At 58.3% G+C, this 26,927-nt stretch overlaps 2 protein-coding genes, 1 long non-coding RNA gene and 3 gene segments (V, D, J or C); all 6 read right to left on the reverse strand.

The window, feature by feature from the left end:
- Positions 1 to 546: 546 nt before the first annotated feature.
- On the reverse strand, positions 547 to 2,837 carry LOC111774817 (immunoglobulin lambda constant 6-like). The segment is given in 3 exon segments: positions 547 to 999; positions 2,385 to 2,510; positions 2,747 to 2,837. Coding segments are annotated over 3 exon segments (537 nt in total).
- A 1,067-nt stretch (positions 2,838 to 3,904) lies between these two features.
- Positions 3,905 to 6,195, reverse strand: LOC102147726 (immunoglobulin lambda constant 6). The gene is made up of 3 exons (XM_070275938.1): positions 6,105 to 6,195; positions 5,743 to 5,868; positions 3,905 to 4,357 (listed from the first exon to the last, which is right to left on the reverse strand). The coding sequence occupies exons 1-3, from the start codon at positions 6,193 to 6,195 to the stop codon at positions 4,038 to 4,040; spliced, it is 537 nt and encodes a 178-aa protein (XP_070132039.1). The 3' UTR covers positions 3,905 to 4,037.
- A 1,067-nt stretch (positions 6,196 to 7,262) lies between these two features.
- LOC111774782 (immunoglobulin lambda constant 6-like) lies at positions 7,263 to 9,553 on the reverse strand. The segment is given in 3 exon segments: positions 7,263 to 7,715; positions 9,101 to 9,226; positions 9,463 to 9,553. Coding segments are annotated over 3 exon segments (537 nt in total).
- Positions 9,554 to 10,620: 1,067 nt separating this feature from the next.
- LOC111774805 (immunoglobulin lambda constant 6-like) lies at positions 10,621 to 12,911 on the reverse strand. The segment is given in 3 exon segments: positions 10,621 to 11,073; positions 12,459 to 12,584; positions 12,821 to 12,911. Coding segments are annotated over 3 exon segments (537 nt in total).
- A 1,065-nt stretch (positions 12,912 to 13,976) lies between these two features.
- On the reverse strand, positions 13,977 to 16,086 carry LOC106783470 (immunoglobulin lambda constant 6). The gene is made up of 3 exons (XM_070275939.1): positions 15,998 to 16,086; positions 15,815 to 15,912; positions 13,977 to 14,429 (listed from the first exon to the last, which is right to left on the reverse strand). Exons 1-3 carry the CDS (start codon positions 16,084 to 16,086, stop codon positions 14,110 to 14,112), a joined length of 507 nt encoding a protein of 168 aa, XP_070132040.1. The 3' UTR covers positions 13,977 to 14,109.
- A 1,154-nt stretch (positions 16,087 to 17,240) lies between these two features.
- LOC102148898 (uncharacterized) lies at positions 17,241 to 19,057 on the reverse strand. The gene is made up of 2 exons (XR_011441709.1): positions 18,945 to 19,057; positions 17,241 to 17,698 (listed from the first exon to the last, which is right to left on the reverse strand). It is a non-coding gene; the product is annotated as an uncharacterized lncRNA (long non-coding RNA).
- Between the last annotated feature and the right edge of the window lie 7,870 nt (positions 19,058 to 26,927).

The following is a 26,927-nucleotide window of genomic DNA, read 5'->3' on the forward strand; positions in this document are numbered from 1 at the left end:
GGGATTGTCTGGGGGAGGGGGCACAGGGCAGTCTCCCTGGGGAGGCCGGAAAATGAGGATGGCCCTGAGGAAGGGGACACGGTGTAGACTGTGAGGACAGGGAATTGCCAGGATGAGGGCTGGACCAAAGGACCCATGGAATTGGGGTGGGGGGCCTTCCTCTAAGGGACAAAGGGGCTCTTGAGGAGGAACGGCCTCCTTAAGGAGAAGGCTGAAGCTTTTAGGGCAGGAGCTGAGGCGAGGCTCGGGAGGCTGTGGGAAGCGACGAGCCTGTGGCCAGGCCAAGCCCAGGTCGACATGGTCCCCACGAGGGTAGGAAGCACGGTGGCGGCTGGCCAGGGCGGGCAGGCGTGCTTTCCTGCCGTGGCCCGACTCCCCTGTGCTAGCATGTTCCCTGGGGGCTTCTGGGTGACCGTGAAAACATCCCACCAGAAACCATCAGGAATGCCCCCTCCAGCCTTCCAGAACAAAGGAACTGGTTCACCTTTGGGGGTGAGTGAAATGAGCAGAACGCAGTGAACAAGCAGCAAGGAGCAGAGCACGATGTCTGATTGAGAAGGAGGATGTTTTATTGAGAAGGATTTGGGCGGAGGGAGAAGGAGGTGTCGGAGTGGGAAGGGTCGACCCCCTTAGGGGTCCCGTGACAGCAGGTCCCTGAGGGTGTGGGCGACTCGGGGACCTAAGGACACTCTGAGGGGGACAGTTTCTTCTCCACGGTTTTCCCTTGGTGCTTGACCTGGCAGCTGACGCTGCTGTACGATTTCCACTGTGCGGAAGTCCGCGTCAGGTAGCTGCTGGCCGCGTACTTGCCGTTGCTCTGTTTCGAGGACCTGGTGGTCTGGACGCCGTCGGTGGTGACAGCGTCATTTACCTTCCAGATCACCTCCAGGCCGCTGGGGGAGAAGTCACTGATGAGACACACCACTGTGGCCTTGTTGGCGCTGAGCTCCTCAGAGGAGGGCGGGAAGAGAGAGACCGAGGGTGTAGACGTGGGACCACCTGCAGGATGGGAGAGGGGCAGGAGGTCAGAGGTCTGGGGTCCATGACGGGAGGTCCTGACCTCAGCCACGATGTGGGCTACCAGTCCCTGAAGGCCAGGGTCTGGGCCTCAGGCTGGCCCTTGTTCCCTGAGGTCAGGTCGGTGATGGGTGGGGCCACTCACCTCCTGTTGGGAGAACCTCAGGGCCTGAGTCTAGGCCGTTCTGGGCTCCTCTCAGGGCGCCACGTCTCCCTCAGGTTCACATGCCTCCTAAGCCACCATCCCACCCTCTGCTCCCCTGGCGCTGGCTGCCATCAGCCTTAAGGTGTCCTGTTTCCTTTGGCAATCTTTCTGTCCTGTGCATCTGTCTGTGTGAGGTCTGCTCCCAGGGCCCCATCCCCAGTGTCCTCCTACAGGATGTCTGTGTGTCCTGGGTTGTGGCTCTCCTTCCTTTCACGGAGGGGATTCTTGCCCAGAGTCCCCGTGAGAGCATCGTTGCAGCCGCCACCCTCTCCCCACAGAGAGCCGCCTAGGGCTGCGGGGCGTGGAGGGGGTGTCGGCCCCGGGGCTGGATTGCAGGGCCCCCAGGAGATGCGGGGTTTCCGTGGGAGGTGGCTGTTCTGTGTGAGGCTGGGGCTGTGTCTGTTCTGAAGGACCTCCCTGACCTGTGAGGTTCTAGTGGGGAATTTGTCTCTCCTTGGTCCTGTGTCTGCCTGGCAGGGCCTGTCCCCGTCAGGTGTCCCTCTGAGGAGTCCCCAGCCCGGCTGTCTGCTCTGATATCTCTCCTCTGGACCTGAGTGTCCCGACCCCTGTCTCGTCCGGGGCATCCCGCCTGTCCTGGAGCAGGTGGAGGGAGCCCGCTCCCTGGGGCCCCCTCGTCAGAGGAGATGCTCCCTCCATCCTGTGCCCCTCATCCGTCCAGCCTCCTCCTCCTTCTCTCCAAGCCCTGAGACCGAGGGCTCCCCTCCCTCGCCCCTCGCTGGCCCCGACAGATCCCAGAGAAGGCTGAAGCCAAGACCGCTGAGCCTTTCCGAGCATCCTTCCCACATCCCGTGGCTCCCGTGGCCCAGCCAGAGCCCCCTGTGTCCAGGCCCCCGGGGCCAGAGGCCGCAAGGGAGCAGAACATGGAGGGTCCAGAGGAGAACAGGCCCTGAGAGTGAGGCCGGGGTCTCAGGGAGGAGGAGGAGCAGGGGCAGGAAGGGGTCAGTGGGATGGAGCCCTCCTGCCAGACAAAGTGCCCGACGAGAGGGAACAGCCTAGACGGGGTGGAGTGGCCAGAGCAAAGGGTGAAGGTGGAGTCATCCAAAGGGGTCGAGACCCCAGCCCCAGTCAGGACAGAAAGGACAGAAAAGTCCAGCCCGAGTTCGCTGCCAACACCGGAGAGGAGGGAGAGGGGGAGACTCACCTGCGATGGTCAGGTGGGTGCCTCCGCCGAATGCACCACACAGTGACACAGCCTCGAACAAAAAGCTCCTGGCACCCACTTCCCCAGGCCCCCTGCAGCTGCACGGGAGGCCCAGAGTCCAGCCTCCTTGTCATGGGGGCTGGTCGCCTGATGGGAGGGTGGGAGTTGGGCCCCCTCCCCACCTGCAACTGTCCCCCGTCGGGGGTGGGGTGCCATCCATGCCCAGTCATGCCGGGTCAGGCAGGAACGTGGGAGAGTCTCCTCATATCCCAGGAACCCTCCATTCCTGAGAGGAGCTGTGTGTCACTGGCTCGGCTTGTTTCGGGAAGGTCATAGTGGCAGGAGTGAGAAAGGCCGTGTACCTCCCAGGGATGGTGGCGCCTGTGCACTCTGCAGAGCTGAGCTCTTGGGAGGATTCTGGAAGCCACCGAGGCCTAGAGACGTGCCCAACATGGCCACGTTTGCAAGAGGTGGTGTGCGTGTGTGTGTGTGTGTGTGTGAGTGAGTGTGTGTGTGTGTGTGTGTGTGTGTGTGTTCATGCTGGTTTTGTTAGCCAGCTCCTATGAGCGTGTGTTTGTGAGTGTGTGTGTGTCTAGTGTGTCTGTCTCTCTGGTAACTCTGATCCCGCATTCCGTGCTGCCTCCTAGGCCTGGAGTCTGTTTAGTCTCAGACCCAGTTCAGAGCTCCCAGGAACAGGAGTCACTGCACAGACATACCCCTGGCTGAATCCTCGAATCTGGCTATTGATTCTTGAGTTCGAATTGAAGAGGCCCATGGAACAGCCATGGACACAGGCCCTGAGTGCTTGTGGGTTATTGTTGAGCTGGCCTCTGAGAAGTTCGAGAGAGCAGAGCTGGCCTGTGGCACACAGCTCTGGGACATGAGTGACACACGAGGAAGGAGGAGACCCCAGGAGGAGTGTGGGAGCGAGTGAGCGGGTACCAGGGAGCGAGGGTCCTGTAGAGATTGTGACAGGGATGGTCTGGGGGAGGGGGCACAGGGCAGTCTCCCTGGGGAGGCCGGAAAATGAGGATGGCCCTGAGGAAGGGGACACGGTGTAGACTGTGAGGACAGGGAATTGCCAGGATGAGGGCTGGACCAAAGGACCCATGGAATTGGGGTGGGGGGCCTTCCTCTAAGGGACAAAGGGGCTCTTGAGGAGGAACGGCCTCCTTAAGGAGAAGGCTGAAGCTTTTAGGGCAGGAGCTGAGGCGAGGCTCGGGAGGCTGTGGGAAGCGACGAGCCTGTGGCCAGGCCAAGCCCAGGTCGACATGGTCCCCACGAGGGTAGGAAGCACGGTGGCGGCTGGCCAGGGCGGGCAGGCGTGCTTTCCTGCCGTGGCCCGACTCCCCTGTGCTAGCATGTTCCCTGGGGGCTTCTGGGTGACCGTGAAAACATCCCACCAGAAACCATCAGGAATGCCCCCTCCAGCCTTCCAGAACAAAGGAACTGGTTCACCTTTGGGGGTGAGTGAAATGAGCAGAACGCAGTGAACAAGCAGCAAGGAGCAGAGCACGATGTCTGATTGAGAAGGAGGATGTTTTATTGAGAAGGATTTGGGCGGAGGGAGAAGGAGGTGTCGGAGTGGGAAGGGTCGACCCCCTTAGGGGTCCCGTGACAGCAGGTCCCTGAGGGTGTGGGCGACTCGGGGACCTAAGGACACTCTGAGGGGGACAGTTTCTTCTCCACGGTTTTCCCTTGGTGCTTGACCTGGCAGCTGACGCTGCTGTACGATTTCCACTGTGCGGAAGTCCGCGTCAGGTAGCTGCTGGCCGCGTACTTGCCGTTGCTCTGTTTCGAGGACCTGGTGGTCTGGACGCCGTCGGTGGTGACAGCGTCATTTACCTTCCAGATCACCTCCAGGCCGCTGGGGGAGAAGTCACTGATGAGACACACCACTGTGGCCTTGTTGGCGCTGAGCTCCTCAGAGGAGGGCGGGAAGAGAGAGACCGAGGGTGTAGACGTGGGACCACCTGCAGGATGGGAGAGGGGCAGGAGGTCAGAGGTCTGGGGTCCATGACGGGAGGTCCTGACCTCAGCCACGATGTGGGCTACCAGTCCCTGAAGGCCAGGGTCTGGGCCTCAGGCTGGCCCTTGTTCCCTGAGGTCAGGTCGGTGATGGGTGGGGCCACTCACCTCCTGTTGGGAGAACCTCAGGGCCTGAGTCTAGGCCGTTCTGGGCTCCTCTCAGGGCGCCACGTCTCCCTCAGGTTCACATGCCTCCTAAGCCACCATCCCACCCTCTGCTCCCCTGGCGCTGGCTGCCATCAGCCTTAAGGTGTCCTGTTTCCTTTGGCAATCTTTCTGTCCTGTGCATCTGTCTGTGTGAGGTCTGCTCCCAGGGCCCCATCCCCAGTGTCCTCCTACAGGATGTCTGTGTGTCCTGGGTTGTGGCTCTCCTTCCTTTCACGGAGGGGATTCTTGCCCAGAGTCCCCGTGAGAGCATCGTTGCAGCCGCCACCCTCTCCCCACAGAGAGCCGCCTAGGGCTGCGGGGCGTGGAGGGGGTGTCGGCCCCGGGGCTGGATTGCAGGGCCCCCAGGAGATGCGGGGTTTCCGTGGGAGGTGGCTGTTCTGTGTGAGGCTGGGGCTGTGTCTGTTCTGAAGGACCTCCCTGACCTGTGAGGTTCTAGTGGGGAATTTGTCTCTCCTTGGTCCTGTGTCTGCCTGGCAGGGCCTGTCCCCGTCAGGTGTCCCTCTGAGGAGTCCCCAGCCCGGCTGTCTGCTCTGATATCTCTCCTCTGGACCTGAGTGTCCCGACCCCTGTCTCGTCCGGGGCATCCCGCCTGTCCTGGAGCAGGTGGAGGGAGCCCGCTCCCTGGGGCCCCCTCGTCAGAGGAGATGCTCCCTCCATCCTGTGCCCCTCATCCGTCCAGCCTCCTCCTCCTTCTCTCCAAGCCCTGAGACCGAGGGCTCCCCTCCCTCGCCCCTCGCTGGCCCCGACAGATCCCAGAGAAGGCTGAAGCCAAGACCGCTGAGCCTTTCCGAGCATCCTTCCCACATCCCGTGGCTCCCGTGGCCCAGCCAGAGCCCCCTGTGTCCAGGCCCCCGGGGCCAGAGGCCGCAAGGGAGCAGAACATGGAGGGTCCAGAGGAGAACAGGCCCTGAGAGTGAGGCCGGGGTCTCAGGGAGGAGGAGGAGCAGGGGCAGGAAGGGGTCAGTGGGATGGAGCCCTCCTGCCAGACAAAGTGCCCGACGAGAGGGAACAGCCTAGACGGGGTGGAGTGGCCAGAGCAAAGGGTGAAGGTGGAGTCATCCAAAGGGGTCGAGACCCCAGCCCCAGTCAGGACAGAAAGGACAGAAAAGTCCAGCCCGAGTTCGCTGCCAACACCGGAGAGGAGGGAGAGGGGGAGACTCACCTGCGATGGTCAGGTGGGTGCCTCCGCCGAATGCACCACACAGTGACACAGCCTCGAACAAAAAGCTCCTGGCACCCACTTCCCCAGGCCCCCTGCAGCTGCACGGGAGGCCCAGAGTCCAGCCTCCTTGTCATGGGGGCTGGTCGCCTGATGGGAGGGTGGGAGTTGGGCCCCCTCCCCACCTGCAACTGTCCCCCGTCGGGGGTGGGGTGCCATCCATGCCCAGTCATGCCGGGTCAGGCAGGAACGTGGGAGAGTCTCCTCATATCCCAGGAACCCTCCATTCCTGAGAGGAGCTGTGTGTCACTGGCTCGGCTTGTTTCGGGAAGGTCATAGTGGCAGGAGTGAGAAAGGCCGTGTACCTCCCAGGGATGGTGGCGCCTGTGCACTCTGCAGAGCTGAGCTCTTGGGAGGATTCTGGAAGCCACCGAGGCCTAGAGACGTGCCCAACATGGCCACGTTTGCAAGAGGTGGTGTGCGTGTGTGTGTGTGTGTGTGTGAGTGAGTGTGTGTGTGTGTGTGTGTGTGTGTGTGTTCATGCTGGTTTTGTTAGCCAGCTCCTATGAGCGTGTGTTTGTGAGTGTGTGTGTGTCTAGTGTGTCTGTCTCTCTGGTAACTCTGATCCCGCATTCCGTGCTGCCTCCTAGGCCTGGAGTCTGTTTAGTCTCAGACCCAGTTCAGAGCTCCCAGGAACAGGAGTCACTGCACAGACATACCCCTGGCTGAATCCTCGAATCTGGCTATTGATTCTTGAGTTCGAATTGAAGAGGCCCATGGAACAGCCATGGACACAGGCCCTGAGTGCTTGTGGGTTATTGTTGAGCTGGCCTCTGAGAAGTTCGAGAGAGCAGAGCTGGCCTGTGGCACACAGCTCTGGGACATGAGTGACACACGAGGAAGGAGGAGACCCCAGGAGGAGTGTGGGAGCGAGTGAGCGGGTACCAGGGAGCGAGGGTCCTGTAGAGATTGTGACAGGGATGGTCTGGGGGAGGGGGCACAGGGCAGTCTCCCTGGGGAGGCCGGAAAATGAGGATGGCCCTGAGGAAGGGGACACGGTGTAGACTGTGAGGACAGGGAATTGCCAGGATGAGGGCTGGACCAAAGGACCCATGGAATTGGGGTGGGGGGCCTTCCTCTAAGGGACAAAGGGGCTCTTGAGGAGGAACGGCCTCCTTAAGGAGAAGGCTGAAGCTTTTAGGGCAGGAGCTGAGGCGAGGCTCGGGAGGCTGTGGGAAGCGACGAGCCTGTGGCCAGGCCAAGCCCAGGTCGACATGGTCCCCACGAGGGTAGGAAGCACGGTGGCGGCTGGCCAGGGCGGGCAGGCGTGCTTTCCTGCCGTGGCCCGACTCCCCTGTGCTAGCATGTTCCCTGGGGGCTTCTGGGTGACCGTGAAAACATCCCACCAGAAACCATCAGGAATGCCCCCTCCAGCCTTCCAGAACAAAGGAACTGGTTCACCTTTGGGGGTGAGTGAAATGAGCAGAACGCAGTGAACAAGCAGCAAGGAGCAGAGCACGATGTCTGATTGAGAAGGAGGATGTTTTATTGAGAAGGATTTGGGCGGAGGGAGAAGGAGGTGTCGGAGTGGGAAGGGTCGACCCCCTTAGGGGTCCCGTGACAGCAGGTCCCTGAGGGTGTGGGCGACTCGGGGACCTAAGGACACTCTGAGGGGGACAGTTTCTTCTCCACGGTTTTCCCTTGGTGCTTGACCTGGCAGCTGACGCTGCTGTACGATTTCCACTGTGCGGAAGTCCGCGTCAGGTAGCTGCTGGCCGCGTACTTGCCGTTGCTCTGTTTCGAGGACCTGGTGGTCTGGACGCCGTCGGTGGTGACAGCGTCATTTACCTTCCAGATCACCTCCAGGCCGCTGGGGGAGAAGTCACTGATGAGACACACCACTGTGGCCTTGTTGGCGCTGAGCTCCTCAGAGGAGGGCGGGAAGAGAGAGACCGAGGGTGTAGACGTGGGACCACCTGCAGGATGGGAGAGGGGCAGGAGGTCAGAGGTCTGGGGTCCATGACGGGAGGTCCTGACCTCAGCCACGATGTGGGCTACCAGTCCCTGAAGGCCAGGGTCTGGGCCTCAGGCTGGCCCTTGTTCCCTGAGGTCAGGTCGGTGATGGGTGGGGCCACTCACCTCCTGTTGGGAGAACCTCAGGGCCTGAGTCTAGGCCGTTCTGGGCTCCTCTCAGGGCGCCACGTCTCCCTCAGGTTCACATGCCTCCTAAGCCACCATCCCACCCTCTGCTCCCCTGGCGCTGGCTGCCATCAGCCTTAAGGTGTCCTGTTTCCTTTGGCAATCTTTCTGTCCTGTGCATCTGTCTGTGTGAGGTCTGCTCCCAGGGCCCCATCCCCAGTGTCCTCCTACAGGATGTCTGTGTGTCCTGGGTTGTGGCTCTCCTTCCTTTCACGGAGGGGATTCTTGCCCAGAGTCCCCGTGAGAGCATCGTTGCAGCCGCCACCCTCTCCCCACAGAGAGCCGCCTAGGGCTGCGGGGCGTGGAGGGGGTGTCGGCCCCGGGGCTGGATTGCAGGGCCCCCAGGAGATGCGGGGTTTCTGTGGGAGGTGGCTGTTCTGTGTGAGGCTGGGGCTGTGTCTGTTCTGAAGGACCTCCCTGACCTGTGAGGTTCTAGTGGGGAATTTGTCTCTCCTTGGTCCTGTGTCTGCCTGGCAGGGCCTGTCCCCGTCAGGTGTCCCTCTGAGGAGTCCCCAGCCCGGCTGTCTGCTCTGATATCTCTCCTCTGGACCTGAGTGTCCCGACCCCTGTCTCGTCCGGGGCATCCCGCCTGTCCTGGAGCAGGTGGAGGGAGCCCGCTCCCTGGGGCCCCCTCGTCAGAGGAGATGCTCCCTCCATCCTGTGCCCCTCATCCGTCCAGCCTCCTCCTCCTTCTCTCCAAGCCCTGAGACCGAGGGCTCCCCTCCCTCGCCCCTCGCTGGCCCCGACAGATCCCAGAGAAGGCTGAAGCCAAGACCGCTGAGCCTTTCCGAGCATCCTTCCCACATCCCGTGGCTCCCGTGGCCCAGCCAGAGCCCCCTGTGTCCAGGCCCCCGGGGCCAGAGGCCGCAAGGGAGCAGAACATGGAGGGTCCAGAGGAGAACAGGCCCTGAGAGTGAGGCCGGGGTCTCAGGGAGGAGGAGGAGCAGGGGCAGGAAGGGGTCAGTGGGATGGAGCCCTCCTGCCAGACAAAGTGCCCGACGAGAGGGAACAGCCTAGACGGGGTGGAGTGGCCAGAGCAAAGGGTGAAGGTGGAGTCATCCAAAGGGGTCGAGACCCCAGCCCCAGTCAGGACAGAAAGGACAGAAAAGTCCAGCCCGAGTTCGCTGCCAACACCGGAGAGGAGGGAGAGGGGGAGACTCACCTGCGATGGTCAGGTGGGTGCCTCCGCCGAATGCACCACACAGTGACACAGCCTCGAACAAAAAGCTCCTGGCACCCACTTCCCCAGGCCCCCTGCAGCTGCACGGGAGGCCCAGAGTCCAGCCTCCTTGTCATGGGGGCTGGTCGCCTGATGGGAGGGTGGGAGTTGGGCCCCCTCCCCACCTGCAACTGTCCCCCGTCGGGGGTGGGGTGCCATCCATGCCCAGTCATGCCGGGTCAGGCAGGAACGTGGGAGAGTCTCCTCATATCCCAGGAACCCTCCATTCCTGAGAGGAGCTGTGTGTCACTGGCTCGGCTTGTTTCGGGAAGGTCATAGTGGCAGGAGTGAGAAAGGCCGTGTACCTCCCAGGGATGGTGGCGCCTGTGCACTCTGCAGAGCTGAGCTCTTGGGAGGATTCTGGAAGCCACCGAGGCCTAGAGACGTGCCCAACATGGCCACGTTTGCAAGAGGTGGTGTGCGTGTGTGTGTGTGTGTGTGTGAGTGAGTGTGTGTGTGTGTGTGTGTGTGTGTGTGTTCATGCTGGTTTTGTTAGCCAGCTCCTATGAGCGTGTGTTTGTGAGTGTGTGTGTGTCTAGTGTGTCTGTCTCTCTGGTAACTCTGATCCCGCATTCCGTGCTGCCTCCTAGGCCTGGAGTCTGTTTAGTCTCAGACCCAGTTCAGAGCTCCCAGGAACAGGAGTCACTGCACAGACATACCCCTGGCTGAATCCTCGAATCTGGCTATTGATTCTTGAGTTCGAATTGAAGAGGCCCATGGAACAGCCATGGACACAGGCCCTGAGTGCTTGTGGGTTATTGTTGAGCTGGCCTCTGAGAAGTTCGAGAGAGCAGAGCTGGCCTGTGGCACACAGCTCTGGGACATGAGTGACACACGAGGAAGGAGGAGACCCCAGGAGGAGTGTGGGAGCGAGTGAGCGGGTACCAGGGAGCGAGGGTCCTGTAGAGATTGTGACAGGGATGGTCTGGGGGAGGGGGCACAGGGCAGTCTCCCTGGGGAGGCCGGAAAATGAGGATGGCCCTGAGGAAGGGGACACGGTGTAGACTGTGAGGACAGGGAATTGCCAGGATGAGGGCTGGACCAAAGGACCCATGGAATTGGGGTGGGGGGCCTTCCTCTAAGGGACAAAGGGGCTCTTGAGGAGGAACGGCCTCCTTAAGGAGAAGGCTGAAGCTTTTAGGGCAGGAGCTGAGGCGAGGCTCGGGAGGCTGTGGGAAGCGACGAGCCTGTGGCCAGGCCAAGCCCAGGTCGACATGGTCCCCACGAGGGTAGGAAGCACGGTGGCGGCTGGCCAGGGCGGGCAGGCGTGCTTTCCTGCCGTGGCCCGACTCCCCTGTGCTAGCATGTTCCCTGGGGGCTTCTGGGTGACCGTGAAAACATCCCACCAGAAACCATCAGGAATGCCCCCTCCAGCCTTCCAGAACAAAGGAACTGGTTCACCTTTGGGGGTGAGTGAAATGAGCAGAACGCAGTGAACAAGCAGCAAGGAGCAGAGCACGATGTCTGATTGAGAAGGAGGATGTTTTATTGAGAAGGATTTGGGCGGAGGGAGAAGGAGGTGTCGGAGTGGGAAGGGTCGACCCCCTTAGGGGTCCCGTGACAGCAGGTCCCTGAGGGTGTGGGCGACTCGGGGACCTAAGGACACTCTGAGGGGGACAGTTTCTTCTCCACGGTTTTCCCTTGGTGCTTGACCTGGCAGCTGACGCTGCTGTACGATTTCCACTGTGCGGAAGTCCGCGTCAGGTAGCTGCTGGCCGCGTACTTGCCGTTGCTCTGTTTCGAGGACCTGGTGGTCTGGACGCCGTCGGTGGTGACAGCGTCATTTACCTTCCAGATCACCTCCAGGCCGCTGGGGGAGAAGTCACTGATGAGACACACCACTGTGGCCTTGTTGGCGCTGAGCTCCTCAGAGGAGGGCGGGAAGAGAGAGACCGAGGGTGTAGACGTGGGACCACCTGCAGGATGGGAGAGGGGCAGGAGGTCAGAGGTCTGGGGTCCATGACGGGAGGTCCTGACCTCAGCCACGATGTGGGCTACCAGTCCCTGAAGGCCAGGGTCTGGGCCTCAGGCTGGCCCTTGTTCCCTGAGGTCAGGTCGGTGATGGGTGGGGCCACTCACCTCCTGTTGGGAGAACCTCAGGGCCTGAGTCTAGGCCGTTCTGGGCTCCTCTCAGGGCGCCACGTCTCCCTCAGGTTCACATGCCTCCTAAGCCACCATCCCACCCTCTGCTCCCCTGGCGCTGGCTGCCATCAGCCTTAAGGTGTCCTGTTTCCTTTGGCAATCTTTCTGTCCTGTGCATCTGTCTGTGTGAGGTCTGCTCCCAGGGCCCCGTCCCCAGTGTCCTCCTACAGGATGTCTGTGTGTCCTGGGTTGTGGCTCTCCTTCCTTTCACGGAGGGGATTCTTGCCCAGAGTCCCCGTGAGAGCATCGTTGCAGCCGCCACCCTCTCCCCACAGAGAGCCGCCTAGGGCTGCGGGGCGTGGAGGGGGTGTCGGCCCCGGGGCTGGATTGCAGGGCCCCCAGGAGATGCAGGGTTTCCATGGGAGGTGGCTGTTCTGTGTGAGGCTGGGGCTGCGTCTGTTCTGAAGGACCTCCCTGACCTGTGAGGTTCTAGTGGGGAATTTGTCTCTCCTTGGTCCTGTGTCTGCCTGGCAGGGCCTGTCCCCGTCAGGTGTCCCTCTGAGGAGTCCCCAGCCCGGCTGTCTGCTCTGATATCTCTCCTCTGGACCTGAGTGTCCCGACCCCTGTCTTGTCCGGGGCATCCCGCCTGTCCTGGAGCAGGTGGAGGGAGCCCGCTCCCTGGGGCCCCCTCGTCAGAGGAGATGCTCCCTCCATCCTGTGCCCCTCATCCGTCCAGCCTCCTCCTCCTTCTCTCCAAGCCCTGAGACCGAGGGCTCCCCTCCCTCGCCCCTCGCTGGCCCCGACAGATCCCAGAGAAGGCTGAAGCCAAGACCGCTGAGCCTTTCCGAGCATCCTTCCCACATCCCGTGGCTCCCGTGGCCCAGCCAGAGCCCCCTGTGTCCAGGCCCCCGGGGCCAGAGGCCGCAAGGGAGCAGAACATGGAGGGTCCAGAGGAGAACAGGCCCTGAGAGTGAGGCCGGGGTCTCAGGGAGGAGGAGGAGCAGGGGCAGGAAGGGGTCAGTGGGATGGAGCCCTCCTGCCAGACAAAGTGCCCGACGAGAGGGAACAGCCTAGACGGGGTGGAGTGGCCAGAGCAAAGGGTGAAGGTGGAGTCATCCAAAGGGGTCGAGACCCCAGCCCCAGTCAGGACAGAAAGGACAGAAAAGTCCAGCCCGAGTTCGCTGCCAACACCGGAGAGGAGGGAGAGGGGGAGACTCACCTGCGATGGTCAGGTGGGTGCCTCCGCCGAATGCACCACACAGTGACACAGCCTCGAACAAAAAGCTCCTGGCACCCACTTCCCCAGGCCCCCTGCAGCTGCACGGGAGGCCCAGAGTCCAGCCTCCTTGTCATGGGGGCTGGTCGCCTGATGGGAGGGTGGGAGTTGGGCCCCCTCCCCACCTGCAACTGTCCCCCGTCGGGGGTGGGGTGCCATCCATGCCCAGTCATGCCGGGTCAGGCAGGAACGTGGGAGAGTCTCCTCATATCCCAGGAACCCTCCATTCCTGAGAGGAGCTGTGTGTCACTGGCTCGGCTTGTTTCGGGAAGGTCATAGTGGCAGGAGTGAGAAAGGCCGTGTACCTCCCAGGGATGGTGGCGCCTGTGCACTCTGCAGAGCTGAGCTCTTGGGAGGATTCTGGAAGCCACCGAGGCCTAGAGACGTGCCCAACATGGCCACGTTTGCAAGAGGTGGTGTGCGTGTGTGTGTGTGTGTGTGTGAGTGAGTGTGTGTGTGTGTGTGTGTGTGTGTGTTCATGCTGGTTTTGTTAGCCAGCTCCTATGAGCGTGTGTTTGTGAGTGTGTGTGTGTCTAGTGTGTCTGTCTCTCTGGTAACTCTGATCCCGCATTCCGTGCTGCCTCCTAGGCCTGGAGTCTGTTTAGTCTCAGACCCAGTTCAGAGCTCCCAGGAACAGGAGTCACTGCACAGACATACCCCTGGCTGAATCCTCGAATCTGGCTATTGATTCTTGAGTTCGAATTGAAGAGGCCCATGGAACAGCCATGGACACAGGCCCTGAGTGCTTGTGGGTTATTGTTGAGCTGGCCTCTGAGAAGTTCGAGAGAGCAGAGCTGGCCTGTGGCACACAGCTCTGGGACATGAGTGACACACGAGGAAGGAGGAGACCCCAGGAGGAGTGTGGGAGCGAGTGAGCGGGTACCAGGGAGCGAGGGTCCTGTAGAGATTGTGACAGGGATGGTCTGGGGGAGGGGGCACAGGGCAGTCTCCCTGGGGAGGCCGGAAAATGAGGATGGCCCTGAGGAAGGGGACACGGTGTAGACTGTGAGGACAGGGAATTGCCAGGATGAGGGCTGGACCAAAGGACCCATGGAATTGGGGTGGGGGGCCTTCCTCTAAGGGACAAAGGGGCTCTTGAGGAGGAACGGCCTCCTTAAGGAGAAGGCTGAAGCTTTTAGGGCAGGAGCTGAGGCGAGGCTCGGGAGGCTGTGGGAAGCGACGAGCCTGTGGCCAGGCCAAGCCCAGGTCGACATGGTCCCCACGAGGGTAGGAAGCACGGTGGCGGCTGGCCAGGGCGGGCAGGCGTGCTTTCCTGCCGTGGCCCGACTCCCCTGTGCTAGCATGTTCCCTGGGGGCTTCTGGGTGACCGTGAAAACATCCCACCAGAAACCATCAGGAATGCCCCCTCCAGCCTTCCAGAACAAAGGAACTGGTTCACCTTTGGGGGTGAGTGAAATGAGCAGAACGCAGTGAACAAGCAGCAAGGAGCAGAGCACGATGTCTGATTGAGAAGGAGGATGTTTTATTGAGAAGGATTTGGGCGGAGGGAGAAGGAGGTGTCGGAGTGGGAAGGGTCGACCCCCTTAGGGGTCCCGTGACAGCAGGTCCCTGAGGGTGTGGGCGACTCGGGGACCTAAGGACACTCTGAGGGGGACAGTTTCTTCTCCACGGTTTTCCCTTGGTGCTTGACCTGGCAGCTGACGCTGCTGTACGATTTCCACTGTGCGGAAGTCCGCGTCAGGTAGCTGCTGGCCGCGTACTTGCCGTTGCTCTGTTTCGAGGACCTGGTGGTCTGGACGCCGTCGGTGGTGACAGCGTCATTTACCTTCCAGATCACCTCCAGGCCGCTGGGGGAGAAGTCGCTGATGAGACACACCACTGTGGCCTTGTTGGCGCTGAGCTCCTCAGAGGAGGGCGGGAAGAGAGAGACCGAGGGTGTAGACGTGGGACCACCTGCAGGATGGGAGAGGGGCAGGAGGTCAGAGGTCTGGGGTCCATGACGGGAGGTCCTGACCTCAGCCACGATGTGGGCTACCAGTCCCTGAAGGCCAGGGTCTGGGCCTCAGGCTGGCCCTTGTTCCCTGAGGTCAGGTCGGTGATGGGTGGGGCCACTCACCTCCTGTTGGGAGAACCTCAGGGCCTGAGTCTAGGCCGTTCTGGGCTCCTCTCAGGGCGCCACGTCTCCCTCAGGTTCACATGCCTCCTAAGCCACCATCCCACCCTCTGCTCCCCTGGCGCTGGCTGCCATCAGCCTTAAGGTGTCCTGTTTCCTTTGGCAATCTTTCTGTCCTGTGCATCTGTCTGTGTGAGGTCTGCTCCCAGGGCCCCATCCCCAGTGTCCTCCTACAGGATGTCTGTGTGTCCTGGGTTGTGGCTCTCCTTCCTTTCACGGAGGGGATTCTTGCCCAGAGTCCCCGTGAGAGCATCGTTGCAGCCGCCACCCTCTCCCCACAGAGAGCCGCCTAGGGCTGCGGGGCGTGGAGGGGGTGTCGGCCCCGGGGCTGGATTGCAGGGCCCCCAGGAGATGCGGGGTTTCTGTGGGAGGTGGCTGTTCTGTGTGAGGCTGGGGCTGTGTCTGTTCTGAAGGACCTCCCTGACCTGTGAGGTTCTAGTGGGGAATTTGTCTCTCCTTGGTCCTGTGTCTGCCTGGCAGGGCCTGTCCCCGTCAGGTGTCCCTCTGAGGAGTCCCCAGCCCGGCTGTCTGCTCTGATATCTCTCCTTTGGACCTGAGTGTCCCGACCCCTGTCTCGTCCGGGGCATCCCGCCTGTCCTGGAGCAGGTGGAGGGAGCCCGCTCCCTGGGGCCCCCTCGTCAGAGGAGATGCTCCCTCCATCCTGTGCCCCTCATCCGTCCAGCCTCCTCCTCCTTCTCTCCAAGCCCTGAGACCGAGGGCTCCCCTCCCTCGCCCCTCGCTGGCCCCGACAGATCCCAGAGAAGGCTGAAGCCAAGACCGCTGAGCCTTTCCGAGCATCCTTCCCACATCCCGTGGCTCCCGTGGCCCAGCCAGAGCCCCCTGTGTCCAGGCCCCCGGGGCCAGAGGCCGCAAGGGAGCAGAACATGGAGGGTCCAGAGGAGAACAGGCCCTGAGAGTGAGGCCGGGGTCTCAGGGAGGAGGAGGAGCAGGGGCAGGAAGGGGTCAGTGGGATGGAGCCCTCCTGCCAGACAAAGTGCCCGACGAGAGGGAACAGCCTAGACGGGGTGGAGTGGCCAGAGCAAAGGGTGAAGGTGGAGTCATCCAAAGGGGTCGAGACCCCAGCCCCAGTCAGGACAGAAAGGACAGAAAAGTCCAGCCCGAGTTCGCTGCCAACACCGGAGAGGAGGGAGAGGGGGAGACTCACCTGCGATGGTCAGGTGGGTGCCTCCGCCGAATACAGCACACAGTGACACAGCCTCGAACAAAAAGCTCCTGGCACCCACTTCCCCAGGCCCCCTGCAGCTGCACGGGAGGCCCAGAGTCCAGCCTCCTTGTCATGGGGGTTGGTCACCAGATGGGAGGGTGGGAAGGGGGGCCCCCTCCCCACCTGCAACTGTCCCACGTTGGGTGTGTGGTGCCATCCATGCCCAGTCGTGCCGGGTCAGGCGGGAATGTGTAGGGTCTCCTCATATCCATGGCAACCTCCATTCCTGAGAGGAGCTGTGTGTCCCTGGCTTGGCTTGTTTGGGGAAGGTCATAGTGCCAGGAACGAGCAAGTCTGTGTACTTCACAGGGATGAGTCAGCCTGTGCGCATTACCGAGGTGAGCCCCGGTAGGATTCTGGAAGCCACCGAGGCCTAGAGATGTGCCCAACATCGCCTCGTTTGCAATAGGTGTTACATGTGTGTTTGTTTGCGTGTGTATCTAATCTGTCTGTGTGTCCCATGACTCTGTTTATTCGTAAGTGTTGGCTTCTAGACCTGTTATTTATCTGGTGTCAACCTCATTTGTAGGTCCTACGAGGATGAGTCAGTTCACAAATACACCCATGGCTTAATCCTAGAATCTGGTTCCTTACTTTCAATTCAGGAGTCCCATCAAACACTCATCCCAGGCTTTTAGCTCTGTGGGTCAGGGGTGGCCTGGCCTATCAGGGATTAGAGAGAGCAGAGGTGGTATTGTCTCAGGAGTCCTGAAGACAGCTGGCACCCCTCTGACTCATGTGGGAGGAGGAGACAACAGACAGAGTGTGAGAATGTGAGCAGGGTTCAGGGTGTGTGGGTCCTGTGTTGAGAGTGACAGGGAGGGTTTAGGGAGGTGGCACAGGGCAGTGCCCATGGGAGGCAGGAGCAGGGCAGGCACCTGAGGAAGGGAGGATGCTCTAGGCTGTGAAGACGTGTAACTGCCTGTGTGGGCAGTGAACAAAAGACACATGGAACTGGTGGGGACCTTCATCTAATGGAGAAAGGGACCCTTGAGGAGGAACCCCATCTAGAATGAGATCTTTGAAGATTCCAGGGAAGGGAGCTCAGACATCCTCCAGGAGGCCATGGGAACCAAAAAGAGTGATAGTTGGACAATCAGAGATAGACAAGATCCCCACGAGAGTAGGAAGTAAAAGTGGGGGTTGGGGAGAGTGGGGCAGGCTTCCTTTCCTGCAGTGGTCCCAATCTACCTTGCTAGAATGTTCTCTGGGGGTGTCTCAGTAACAGTGACATCATCCCTCAAGAAAGCACCAAGACTCCCTACTCTATCTTGCTTTCCCAAAGACCAAAAGGATTCTGTATGCCCTTGAGAGTGATTGAATTTAGGACAGAAAATGTGTCAACGAAAATGAGCAGAGAACATGATTTCTGACTGACAATGAGACGTTTTATTGAAAGTTGATTGAGCAGAGTGAAAAGGACTGGGGATGACCAGGGTGGGAGGGAAGGCACTCTTGAGGTCCTGTGGCTCCGTATCGCTGAGGATGGGGGAGGGTCAAGGACCTAAGCACACTCTGAGGGGGACACTTTCTTCTCCACGGTGCACCCTTCGTGCGTGACCTGGCAGCTGATACTGCTGTATGATTTCCACTGGGCAGGGGTCAGCGTCAGGTAGCTGCTGGCAGTGTAATTGTTGCTGCTCTCTTTTGAAGGCTTGGTGGTCTGGATGCCATGGGTGATGGTGACGTCATTTCCCTTCCAGCTCCCCATCAAGCCGCTGGGGGAGAAGTCACTGATGAGACACACCACTGTGGCCTTGCTGGCACTGAGCTCCTCAGCGGAGGGCGGGAAGAGAGTGACCGAGAGTGGAGACTTGGGACCACCTGCAGGGTGGGACAAGGACAGGGCAGCACTGGCTCAGCGTCCACAGTGAGAACCTCTGACCTCAGTGTGTGAGGTGGGTGTGGATTCTCCAGGCCAGGACAGGACCCCTGTGTTTCCGAGGGTCCATGTCAGGGAGAGAGGTTCAGGGTGTCCTCAGACAACTGTTTGTCTATCCTGGGAAATCCTGAGCCTGGACACCTGCCATCAGCTGTGATGAGATGCCCCTGGGCCCTGGCCTCCCACACAGGCTTCTGACCCTCTCCCTCTTGCCCCTGCTTCCTTCTGACAGTTGATGGGGTCTGTGTGGAGCTCTCTGTTTGTCTCTCTTATGAACGGATGATGTGAGCTCCCTGATGCCCTGTGGGGTCAATCTTGAGACCTTTCTGACCTGACGTATCTTCTCTGGGCTTTGGTCCTTAGGGTCTCTTTTGACCTGGATCTGTCACTATGGTGCCTCTCTAAATGATTAGGACCTTTGCTCTTCAGGGAGAGTCTGTCTGCTTGTCTTTGAGTCTCTCTCCACTCCAGAGTGTTCCAGGGTCTTTCCTGGGTCTCAGGCAGTCGGGAAATTTTGTGCTGAGCCATCTGCCTATCTATCCTCTCAGGAATTCCTGCTTCTGAGGAGTGTGTCCGCAGAGACCCAGGAGTCCCCCGTCCCTTCTGCCTTGTCTTTCTGTTCTCCTTAGCCTACCTCCTGGCAGCCAGCATCTCAGCCCCACTATGTCCTCCCTCCAGCAGGGTCCCAGGCAGCTCAGGGCTCTGTCCATGGCAACCCCACCACGGCCTGGGGGAGCCCCTTCACCCCTGCCACATTCCTGATCCTGGAACTGAGTCCCACAGCTGGAGGACCTTCCCTTTACCTCTGACATTTGCTTCTCAGCCTCAGTCCTGAGATTTTGGGGTCTCTCTAAAGTCTCCACGTGGTCACCCCCTCAGTGCTACCCTTGAGAAGAGGGCCTCTAATGACCCCAGAGGCCATCAGGTCCACAGGAGACGGAAAGGAATAACTCTGAGGGCCCCAACGTTCTCTGGGGCCAGTCTCCTGTCTGTGGTCAGAGATGAAACAGAGCAGCAGAGACAAGCAGGGTGTCCCAGTAGAAAAGGGAGGAGGCCAGGGCCCCTGAGGCTCGCCTCTTGGATAAGCCTGAGTGGAGACTAAGACAAGATGCAGAAAACAAGCAAAAACAGCAGAAAATTGACCAAACCTTGTGGAGAGCAGGAAAATGGTGGGAAGAAGAGACTCACCTAGGACTATCAGCTGGGTCCCTCAGCTGAGCACAGGACACAGTGACACAGGCTCGTGCAAAAACCCCTTCTTGGGAGGCCCCTGCCCCACCCCGGCTCCCCACCTACAGCTGTGATGGAGGAAGTTGGGCCACTGCCCCTGGCTGGTGTCTGCTCAGCAGGGGCCCCATATGCCTGCCTTGCCCACGCCCAGCACATCACAGGACAGGTGACCCCTTGTGCCAAGCAGCAGGATCCTCAGAGAGGCAGGCTCCCGAAGAAGCTGGCATGTTGGATATCGTGTTCCCACTGACTGTCACACATAAATGGAAATGAGTTTATAGGAGGGCATTCATTTCCAGAAGGAGTGAAGTTCCCTGGAATAGAACAGGGCTTCTCTTCCACATTGGGTTGAGGAACCCTGATCCATTGATGAGACCACAGGGTGAGGGCAGGGGGGCACTCTCAGGTGTCCCCGATCCCCCCATCGGAAGTCAGGTTGCCCTGAAAGGGACTGACCATGAGAGTCTTCAATATGACCCCGACTGGGACTCCAGGGGGGTCTCATCTCAATCCCCTGAGGTTATCCTCGATGGGGATGGGCACCTCCAGGAAGGCCTGGGCTGGTTCCTGTAGGAAACAGCACCCTCATCTTCAGGGAGCCCTTTCAGTAACCCTGTCCCCCTAAAGGTTCTCATCTGATTTTTGATTGTGTCTTGGAGTGTATTATTCAAAAGGGAGGTGTGAGCTAGACCCTCGACTGTGGTCCCTAAATATCACCTCCCACTCAATGGAACCAGGCTCCTGGGGGTAAATGGCCTATTCCAGGCCTGAGATGGGAAAGGCACAAGATGCGCCTAGAACTTACTGTAACAACAGGAAGTCATTGAGGTCTACCGGGCCAACTCCAGATGATCCTGGGGCCACCAATGGCAAAGGTGGGGCACTGTCATCATGAAGAAACTATAATAGTAGGTTCAAACACATCACATACACTTACATGGTAGAGTTCACCATGGCATTACATATTAATTGTTCACTTTCAGAACATGGCAGGGACCAAGTCATCATTTTGTAAACTGCTCCAGTAAAGGAAAGACCAAACATTTATATATACTTACTGCAATATGAAACATACTCCTGGGAGAGGAAAGAGCATAAGGGGCTCCCTTTGTGGACAAATTGTAACCTTCAGAAGAGGAAGGAGAACAGAGCGGAAATATGGCACCTGGCATTCCATCCCATTGGCTGGACCTGGCATTTGAGCATCACAGGATGAGAACTTCACTAAGTGAGTAGGGACTCCACCAGAGCACCTTGGATGGAAGTAGCCAAGGGTCCTAGGAAAAGGTCTTCCCAAAATGTCACACCTGAACTCTCTTAATGCTTTCCTAGCTCGGAACCACTTTACAGGAACACAAAGCAGAAAGAACTGCTTAGTTACAGGCCAGGAAGGAGTGAGCTGCCTCCCGACCCTGGGAGATTCCAGGACCAGCAGCTCAGCCCCTGCAGCCACTCCCTTGCACAGAAAATCCAGGCCAATCTGGGAGATACTGACAAAGCCAAGAGGCCTAAAGACACGTCCACCAATCACAACGTCAGATCTTAATCAATCCTCGTATAGACAAAACGAAAAACCACAAAATACCGACACCAAAAATAGAACTAGATAAATTCACTTGCAACAATTATGAGACATTTGATGACAACTGACTATTATTTGATATTAACGAGTTATTCATAACTCCTATTTAGGTTAATGATATCGTAGTTCTTTTCCAGGTCCTTATCTTTCAGAACACTAATGGAAAATTTACAGATGGACAGATCTGATATCTGGAATTTGCTCCAAAATACTGCATAAAGGAGGAGTCACTCTGTTGTGGGTGGGTCAGCATCACCAGTGAACTGATTATTTTGAGGGGTTGGCTGATGAGAACATGGGGGTCATTTTTATTCACCTGCCTCCTTATTTTTGTGTTCAAAGTTTTCCACGATAAAAACTTTCAAGAAAGTGAATGGGAGACTAGATTTGGCAAGGCAGCAAGGAGTGGGGGGAGCCCGCATTCTACCCAGCAGAGCCGGTGAGATGAGGCAGACCTGGGTGGTTCCCTCCCCACAGGGGCCTCAACATTCAGATCCATGGATGGGGTCACAGGGGCAAGAGGACATAGGATACCCAGGCTTCCATCTAGATCAGAGGTTGTGCTTTGGGACAGAGATGCCTGGGATCATGCTTCAGGGGGGCCCTGACCTCTGCCCCATTGTGTCTCCAGAGCCCCCTGTCCTTGCAGGTTCTGCCTCTGGGCTGTCCTAACCCCAAGCAGCTGTGGGGAAGTTTGCTCTGTGTCCCTGATGAGCTGGAGGCACGGAAAGAAGGCCCCGAGAGGCCCAAGGACATGTCGGCTGACAGAGGCGGCAGGGCCTGCACCTCTGTGAGGCCAGCTTTGTCTGCTGTCAGGGACCTGGGAGGCAGTGTGTCTCTGGCACCAGGCTGCAGGCGCACTCAGGGCTGAGCCAGAGGAAGGGGTGGGAGAGGAGCACCATAGGCAGGGCGGTCTGGGGGCGCTGAGTCCATGGAAGTCAGACCTGCTGTGGCCCCCAGGCCACACTCACCCTGTCCTGAGCTAGTCTGACTGCCCTCACTCCACTCCCGAGTCCAGCGGACACCCTCAGCCGCAGGTCTCACTGGATCTGCTTTCTGTGCCTGGGACTGTGCCCTTCTCATTGACCCAGTTTTCCCGTGTCCTCCTCAAGCAGGCTGACACCACCTGCTCCATCCATTTTCCACCCTAAAGTAACTCTCCCTGAAATGACTTCAGACATCAGGACTTTCTTTCTTTCTTCATCTTTTTTTTAGTGAGGAAGATTGGCCCTGAGCTAACATCTGTTGCCAATCTTACTCTTTTTTTCCTTGAGGAAGGTTGTTCCTGAGCTGACATCTGTGCCAGTCTTCCTCTATCTTGTATGTGGCTTGATGAGTGGTGTGCAGGTCTGCGCCCGGGATCTGAACCCGCAAACCCCAGACCTCTGAAGTGGAGCACCCAAACTTAACCAGTACGCCACTGACCGGCCCCAGACATTAAGAGTTTTGATTGAGGTCCCAGCCCCTGCTTGCATCCCTTTGGCCTGACTTTGATCTAGGCCCATCAGAACATAAACGGAGCTTCCCTGTGCCTCAGCCTCATCCCATTTCCCAGCACCAGTGACTATGAACATCACTATCTTGAAGAGTGTTCCAGGGTGCCCTGAGCTGGCAGAGAGAGTCTACAAGGTTGGGGAATTGTCAGGCTATAGGATATTGAACTGTGTCTCTGCTGCAGGACTTGTCAGTGTCTTCACTTAGCCAACATACATCGTGAAAGGTTGAGAAATGTACACATGTGATGCATTGTTCAAACCTTTCTATGGCTCCTTGGTGATGGGCCAACCATGGACCTCTCACCTGCTAATCCTTCTCCCAGCAGGTCCCTTGAGGGAACAGGGAAGTTCAGCCTCTGCTCCTAAAGACCAGGGCCTCGCTCATGGGTCTCCCTCCCCCATATTGCTGCCCTACCTGGTCCCTTGAGGGGTTGGTTGTGGGGACGGCGGGTTGATGGAAGCCCGTGTTTTAATTATCCCATCCCTTAGTTACTGACTCTTTAACCCAGAGACAGGGCCCGACCCAGAATGCTCATCAGAGTGTTGGATGATAAAAGATTAGGTCTTTACTGGGGAGTAGTAGAAACTGGGAAGGTGTGAGGCCTGCCTGTTGTGAGTTGATGCTGGGCAGAGTCTCAGGGCTACAGTGGAGAGGTGGGAAAAGGGGTGTCTGGATGAGGAAGGCCCCCAAGGATAGGGGAGGCTCAGGGACCTAAGGACCCTCTGAGGGGGACACTTTCTTCTCCACGGTGCTCCCTTCGTATGAGACCTGGCAGCTAACGCTGCTGTAAGATTTCCACTGGGCAGGGGTCAGTGTCAGGTAGCTGCTGGCCGTGTACTTGTTGTTGCTCTATTTCGAGGGCTTGGTGGTCTGGATGCCCTGGGTGATGGTGACGTCATTTCCCTTCCAGCTCACCATCAAGTCGCTGGGGTAGAAGTCACTGATGAGACACACCACTGTGGCCTTGTTGGTGCTGAGCTCCTCAGAGGAGGGTGGGAACAGAGTGACTGAGGGTGCAGACTTGGGCTGACCTGTGGGTTAGGAGACAGACAGGTGGCCATTGGCTCAGTGTCCTTAGTGAGAACTTCTGACCTCAGTTTGTGAGGTGGGCATGGGGTCTCCAGGCCCAGGTCAGGGCCCCTACTTCAGAGACCACTGTGAGTCCAAGGGTCCATGCTGGGGGGGTGGGTCAGGTGTCCTCGAACATCTCCTCGTCTGTGCTGGAAAGCCCTGAGCCTGGACATCTGTCGTCACCTGTCCTGAGACCCCCTGAGGCTCTGACTTTCCACACAGAAGTCTGACCCTCATCCTCCTTCCCTTTCTCCTCCTGACATTTGATGGGTCTGCCTGGGACTGACTGCCTGTCTGTCCCCCGACAGGATTACGTGAGCTCTCTGACCTCTGCGGGGTCACTCTGGGGACAGTTCTCACCTGACATATCTGCTCTGGACATTTCTGGGCCTTTGCCCTAAGGGGATCTGTTTTTATCCAAATCTGTCTCTTCTGGACCCTCTCACGGGGTAGGATCTTTGCTACTCATAGAGTCTGTCTCCTGTCCTTGGGTCTCTCTTGTTCCCCCCTGGCAAATTGGACCTATCACTGGGGATTTCATGCCATAGGTTCTGTCTTTCTTCATGCAAGGAAGTGTGTCCTGCAGAGACCCAGAAGTCCACCATCCCTTCTGCCCTGTCCTGCCATTCTCCTTAGCCTACCTCTTGGCGGCCAGCACCTCACCCCCCTCCATCCTCCCTCCAGCAGGGTTCCCTGAGTCCCAGGCCAGCTCAGGGCTCTGTCCATGGTGGCCCCCCCAAGGCCTGGAGGAACCCCTTTACCTCTTGCAACAGTCCTGCCCCTGAATCCTGAGTCCCACAGCCCCAAAGACCTTCCCTGAACCTCCGACCTGTGTGTCCCCAGCTAGGGACCTGAGGGTTCAGGTCCCTCTAAAGTCTCCCTGTGGTCACCCCCTCAGTAGCCTTGTTCCCACTTCCCCTTGAGCCAGGGGTTCCTAGTGACCCCCAGAGACAAAGTTGGTCCAACAGGAGCCCAGAGAGGGGAGGACAGAACAGAGCACATCTTGGGAGCCAGCACGACCCTGGCAGACAGACAGACAAGTCTCTATATGTCATCCTGCCCATTCTCCTGCCTCTGGGGTCAGAGAAGAAGGGCTGTTGGTGACCAGCTGAGGCAAGTATGAGGAAGAGGAAGGGCCCGAGGGCCTGGGATCCTGGGTGAAAGATTGACTGTAGCCTTAGAGAAGACACAGAGATGAGCAAAAACAGTGGAAAACTGCCTAAACTTTGAGGAGAGCAGGGAACTGGGGGCAGGAAGAGACTCACCTAGGACGGTCAGATGGGTACCTCCAGTGAACTATGAACACTGTGACACAGGCTCATACAAAAACCCCTCCCTGGGAGGCCCCTGCCCCACCTCCTAGCCCCCTATCTGCAGCTGCGTTGGAGGAAGTCAGGCCCAGTGCCCCAGGCTGGCATCTGCTCAGCAGGGGGGCCAATCGGTCCCCCCCCACCCCCTGCCAGCAGATAACAGTGCAGCTGACCCCAAGCAACAGGATCCTTGGAAGCAATTCTCCAAAAGGAAGTTGGTGTCTAGTCTGCTGCTCTTACTCACAGTGCCCTGGGAACTGGAATGCGTTTGTGGAGGGCATTTGTGTACTATGAGTGAGGTTCCAGGAAACGGACAGGACATCTCTTCTATGGATGTTGAGATGATCCTAATTCCTTGATGTGACTCCTACCCCTGCACCCCACCTTCCAAGGAGAGGCAGAGTGGCCTGCGTTCAGTGGCCACTGGAAACTTCCTATGTGCACAGCCATAACTTCAGTGGCTCAGCCTCATCTTCCCTGGGGGTATCCTAATCTGGGGCTGTCCTGAGTGAAGTCTGGGCTGGTCCTATAGGAAATGCCAGCGTAACCTCCAGGGTGACCTTGGGAGCATCCCTGCCGCCCCTCAATCTGGTCTTATGTTGGGGAGGGTCTGCTGGTGGGATTGCTGCTCTGCCTCATCCAAAGGGCGACATGAGTAACATCCTGACCATGACCCTAAATCCCACCTGCCACTAAGAGGAACCAGAATTAAGGGCCAATTTCAGCCCTGGGGCAGGAACTGCACAAGATGAGCTCGAACATGTCACTCAGAAAGCAGGAGCCATAGAGGTCCCTGCGAGCACATCAGGGCCCCCAGGAGCCACGTGAAGACGCTCCCAGCAGACCAATGTGCATCACTGGCAGCCTCACTGCCATCATCAGCAGAGGATAACGCAGTGAATTCACACAAGCAGATTCGTTCACATCCCAGAGTCACCACGACACTACACAGTGATTCTTCACCGTGGGAGGATGGCAGGGTCCAGATCACCATCCTGTAAAGCGGTGAACAATGGGAAGAGTCTCCATTTCTTCCTTTAAACTTAGATATGCAAGGCACATGGGGTGATTAAGGAGCAGCTGAGGGCAGACCCTCCATGGACACAGCGCAGCCCTCACCAGGGAAGGGGCACAGACCTGAAGTATCACCACGTTGCATTCCTTCACATTTGATGGACCATCCAAGCAGCTAATGCCACTCAAAGGAGGTTGACTGAACAGGAGTCCTGTGACGCAAAGTAGCCAAGTGTCCTGGGAGGCAATTCTGCCAAATCCCACCTGAACCTTGTGAAGCCTGATGCCAGAAGCACTTTGCAGGAACACACAGCAGAGAGAGCCGCTCAGTTACAGCTCAGGGAGGCCTGGAGCTGCGTCCTGACCCTGGGAGATCCCTGGACCATCAGCTCAGCCTCTGCAGCCACTTCCTTGCAAGGAAATCGAGAGGGATTTGGGAGTTATGACAGACCCCACAGGCCTAAAGACACATGGACCAATCGCAATGTCAAACCTCATTCAATCCTCATATAAATCAACTGAAAACCCCCAAATAACGAGAGCTCCTAAAATACAGCCAAGTAAATACACTTACAACATCTATGAGGCATCTGATGACCAACTCTTTTCAGATGTTAATGATTTACTCATAATTTCTGCTTAGGTTGGATAATGAAATTTTAGTTACTTTTTAGGTCTTTATTTTCTGGTAAACAACTAAAATATTTACAGATGAAAAGATATCTAGAATCTCTGTCAAACTATTGCATGGAGGAGGAGTTATTCTGTTGTGAGTGGGTCAGCATCATCAGTGAATTGATTTTTTTAGGACCTGGTTGCTAGGAACATGGGGGTATTATTTCCCTGTCTCTTTATTTTTGTTTTCATTTTTCCTTAATAAAAACTCACAAGAAAATAAAAAGGAGATGAATGTGGGGGCAGCACCAGGGGCGGGAGGATCCTGGCCATCTCCCAGCAGGGCCACTGAGATGAGGGAGACTTGGGTGGTCCTCTCTCCCATTTGGACCTCAGCATTCGGATCCATGAAATGGGGTCAGGGAGATGCTGTGGGACACTAGGACCCCCTAACTTCCTCCCCGTTCTTAGGCTTTGATTTGGGGCAGAGGTGGATGAGATTAAGCTCCAAGGGGGCCCCTGTCCTCTGCCACATTGTGGCCCAGAGCTCCCTGTGGCCCCAGAGGATCTGGGGGCGCTGAGTCGCTGTGGAAGTCAGACCTGCTGTAGCCCCCAGGCCACACTCACCCTGCCCTGAACTAGTCTGACTTGCCCTCACTCTAATGCTGAATTCCAGCTGGTACTCTCTCTCAGATATGACTGGATGCCTTTCCTGTGCCCATACAGTGCCCTTTCTCACTGAGCCAGGTCTCCTCGGTCCTCCTCCAGCCAGCTGGCATCACCTGCTCCATCCCTAAGACACCCTAACCTAACTCTGACCCCACTTCAGAGGTTGAGACTCCCCACGGTTGA

The sequence above is a fragment of the Equus caballus genome, chromosome 8 (assembly GCF_041296265.1).
Source record: "Equus caballus isolate H_3958 breed thoroughbred chromosome 8, TB-T2T, whole genome shotgun sequence".
NCBI lineage: Eukaryota > Metazoa > Chordata > Mammalia > Perissodactyla > Equidae > Equus > Equus caballus.

Bases quoted from the DNA above. Each gene is read 5' to 3' on its own strand.
- LOC102147726 (XM_070275938.1), bottom strand. From the start codon at position 6,195: ATGTTGGGCACGTCTCTAGGCCTCGGTGGCTTCCAGAATCCTCCCAAG. The intron at 5,869-6,104 runs GTACACGGCCTT...CCCCATGACAAG, and splicing joins GGCGCCACCATCCCTGGGAG to GAGGCTGGACTCTGGGCCTC. The intron at 4,358-5,742 runs GTGAGTCTCCCC...CCCATCCTGCAG, and splicing joins CACCCACCTGACCATCGCAG to GTGGTCCCACGTCTACACCC.
- LOC106783470 (XM_070275939.1), bottom strand. From the start codon at position 16,086: ATGGATATGAGGAGACCCTACACATTCCCGCCTGACCCGGCACGACTG. The intron at 15,913-15,997 runs GTGGGGAGGGGG...CCTCCCGTGCAG, and splicing joins CCAACGTGGGACAGTTGCAG to CTGCAGGGGGCCTGGGGAAG. The intron at 14,430-15,814 runs GTGAGTCTCCCC...CCCATCCTGCAG, and splicing joins CACCCACCTGACCATCGCAG to GTGGTCCCACGTCTACACCC.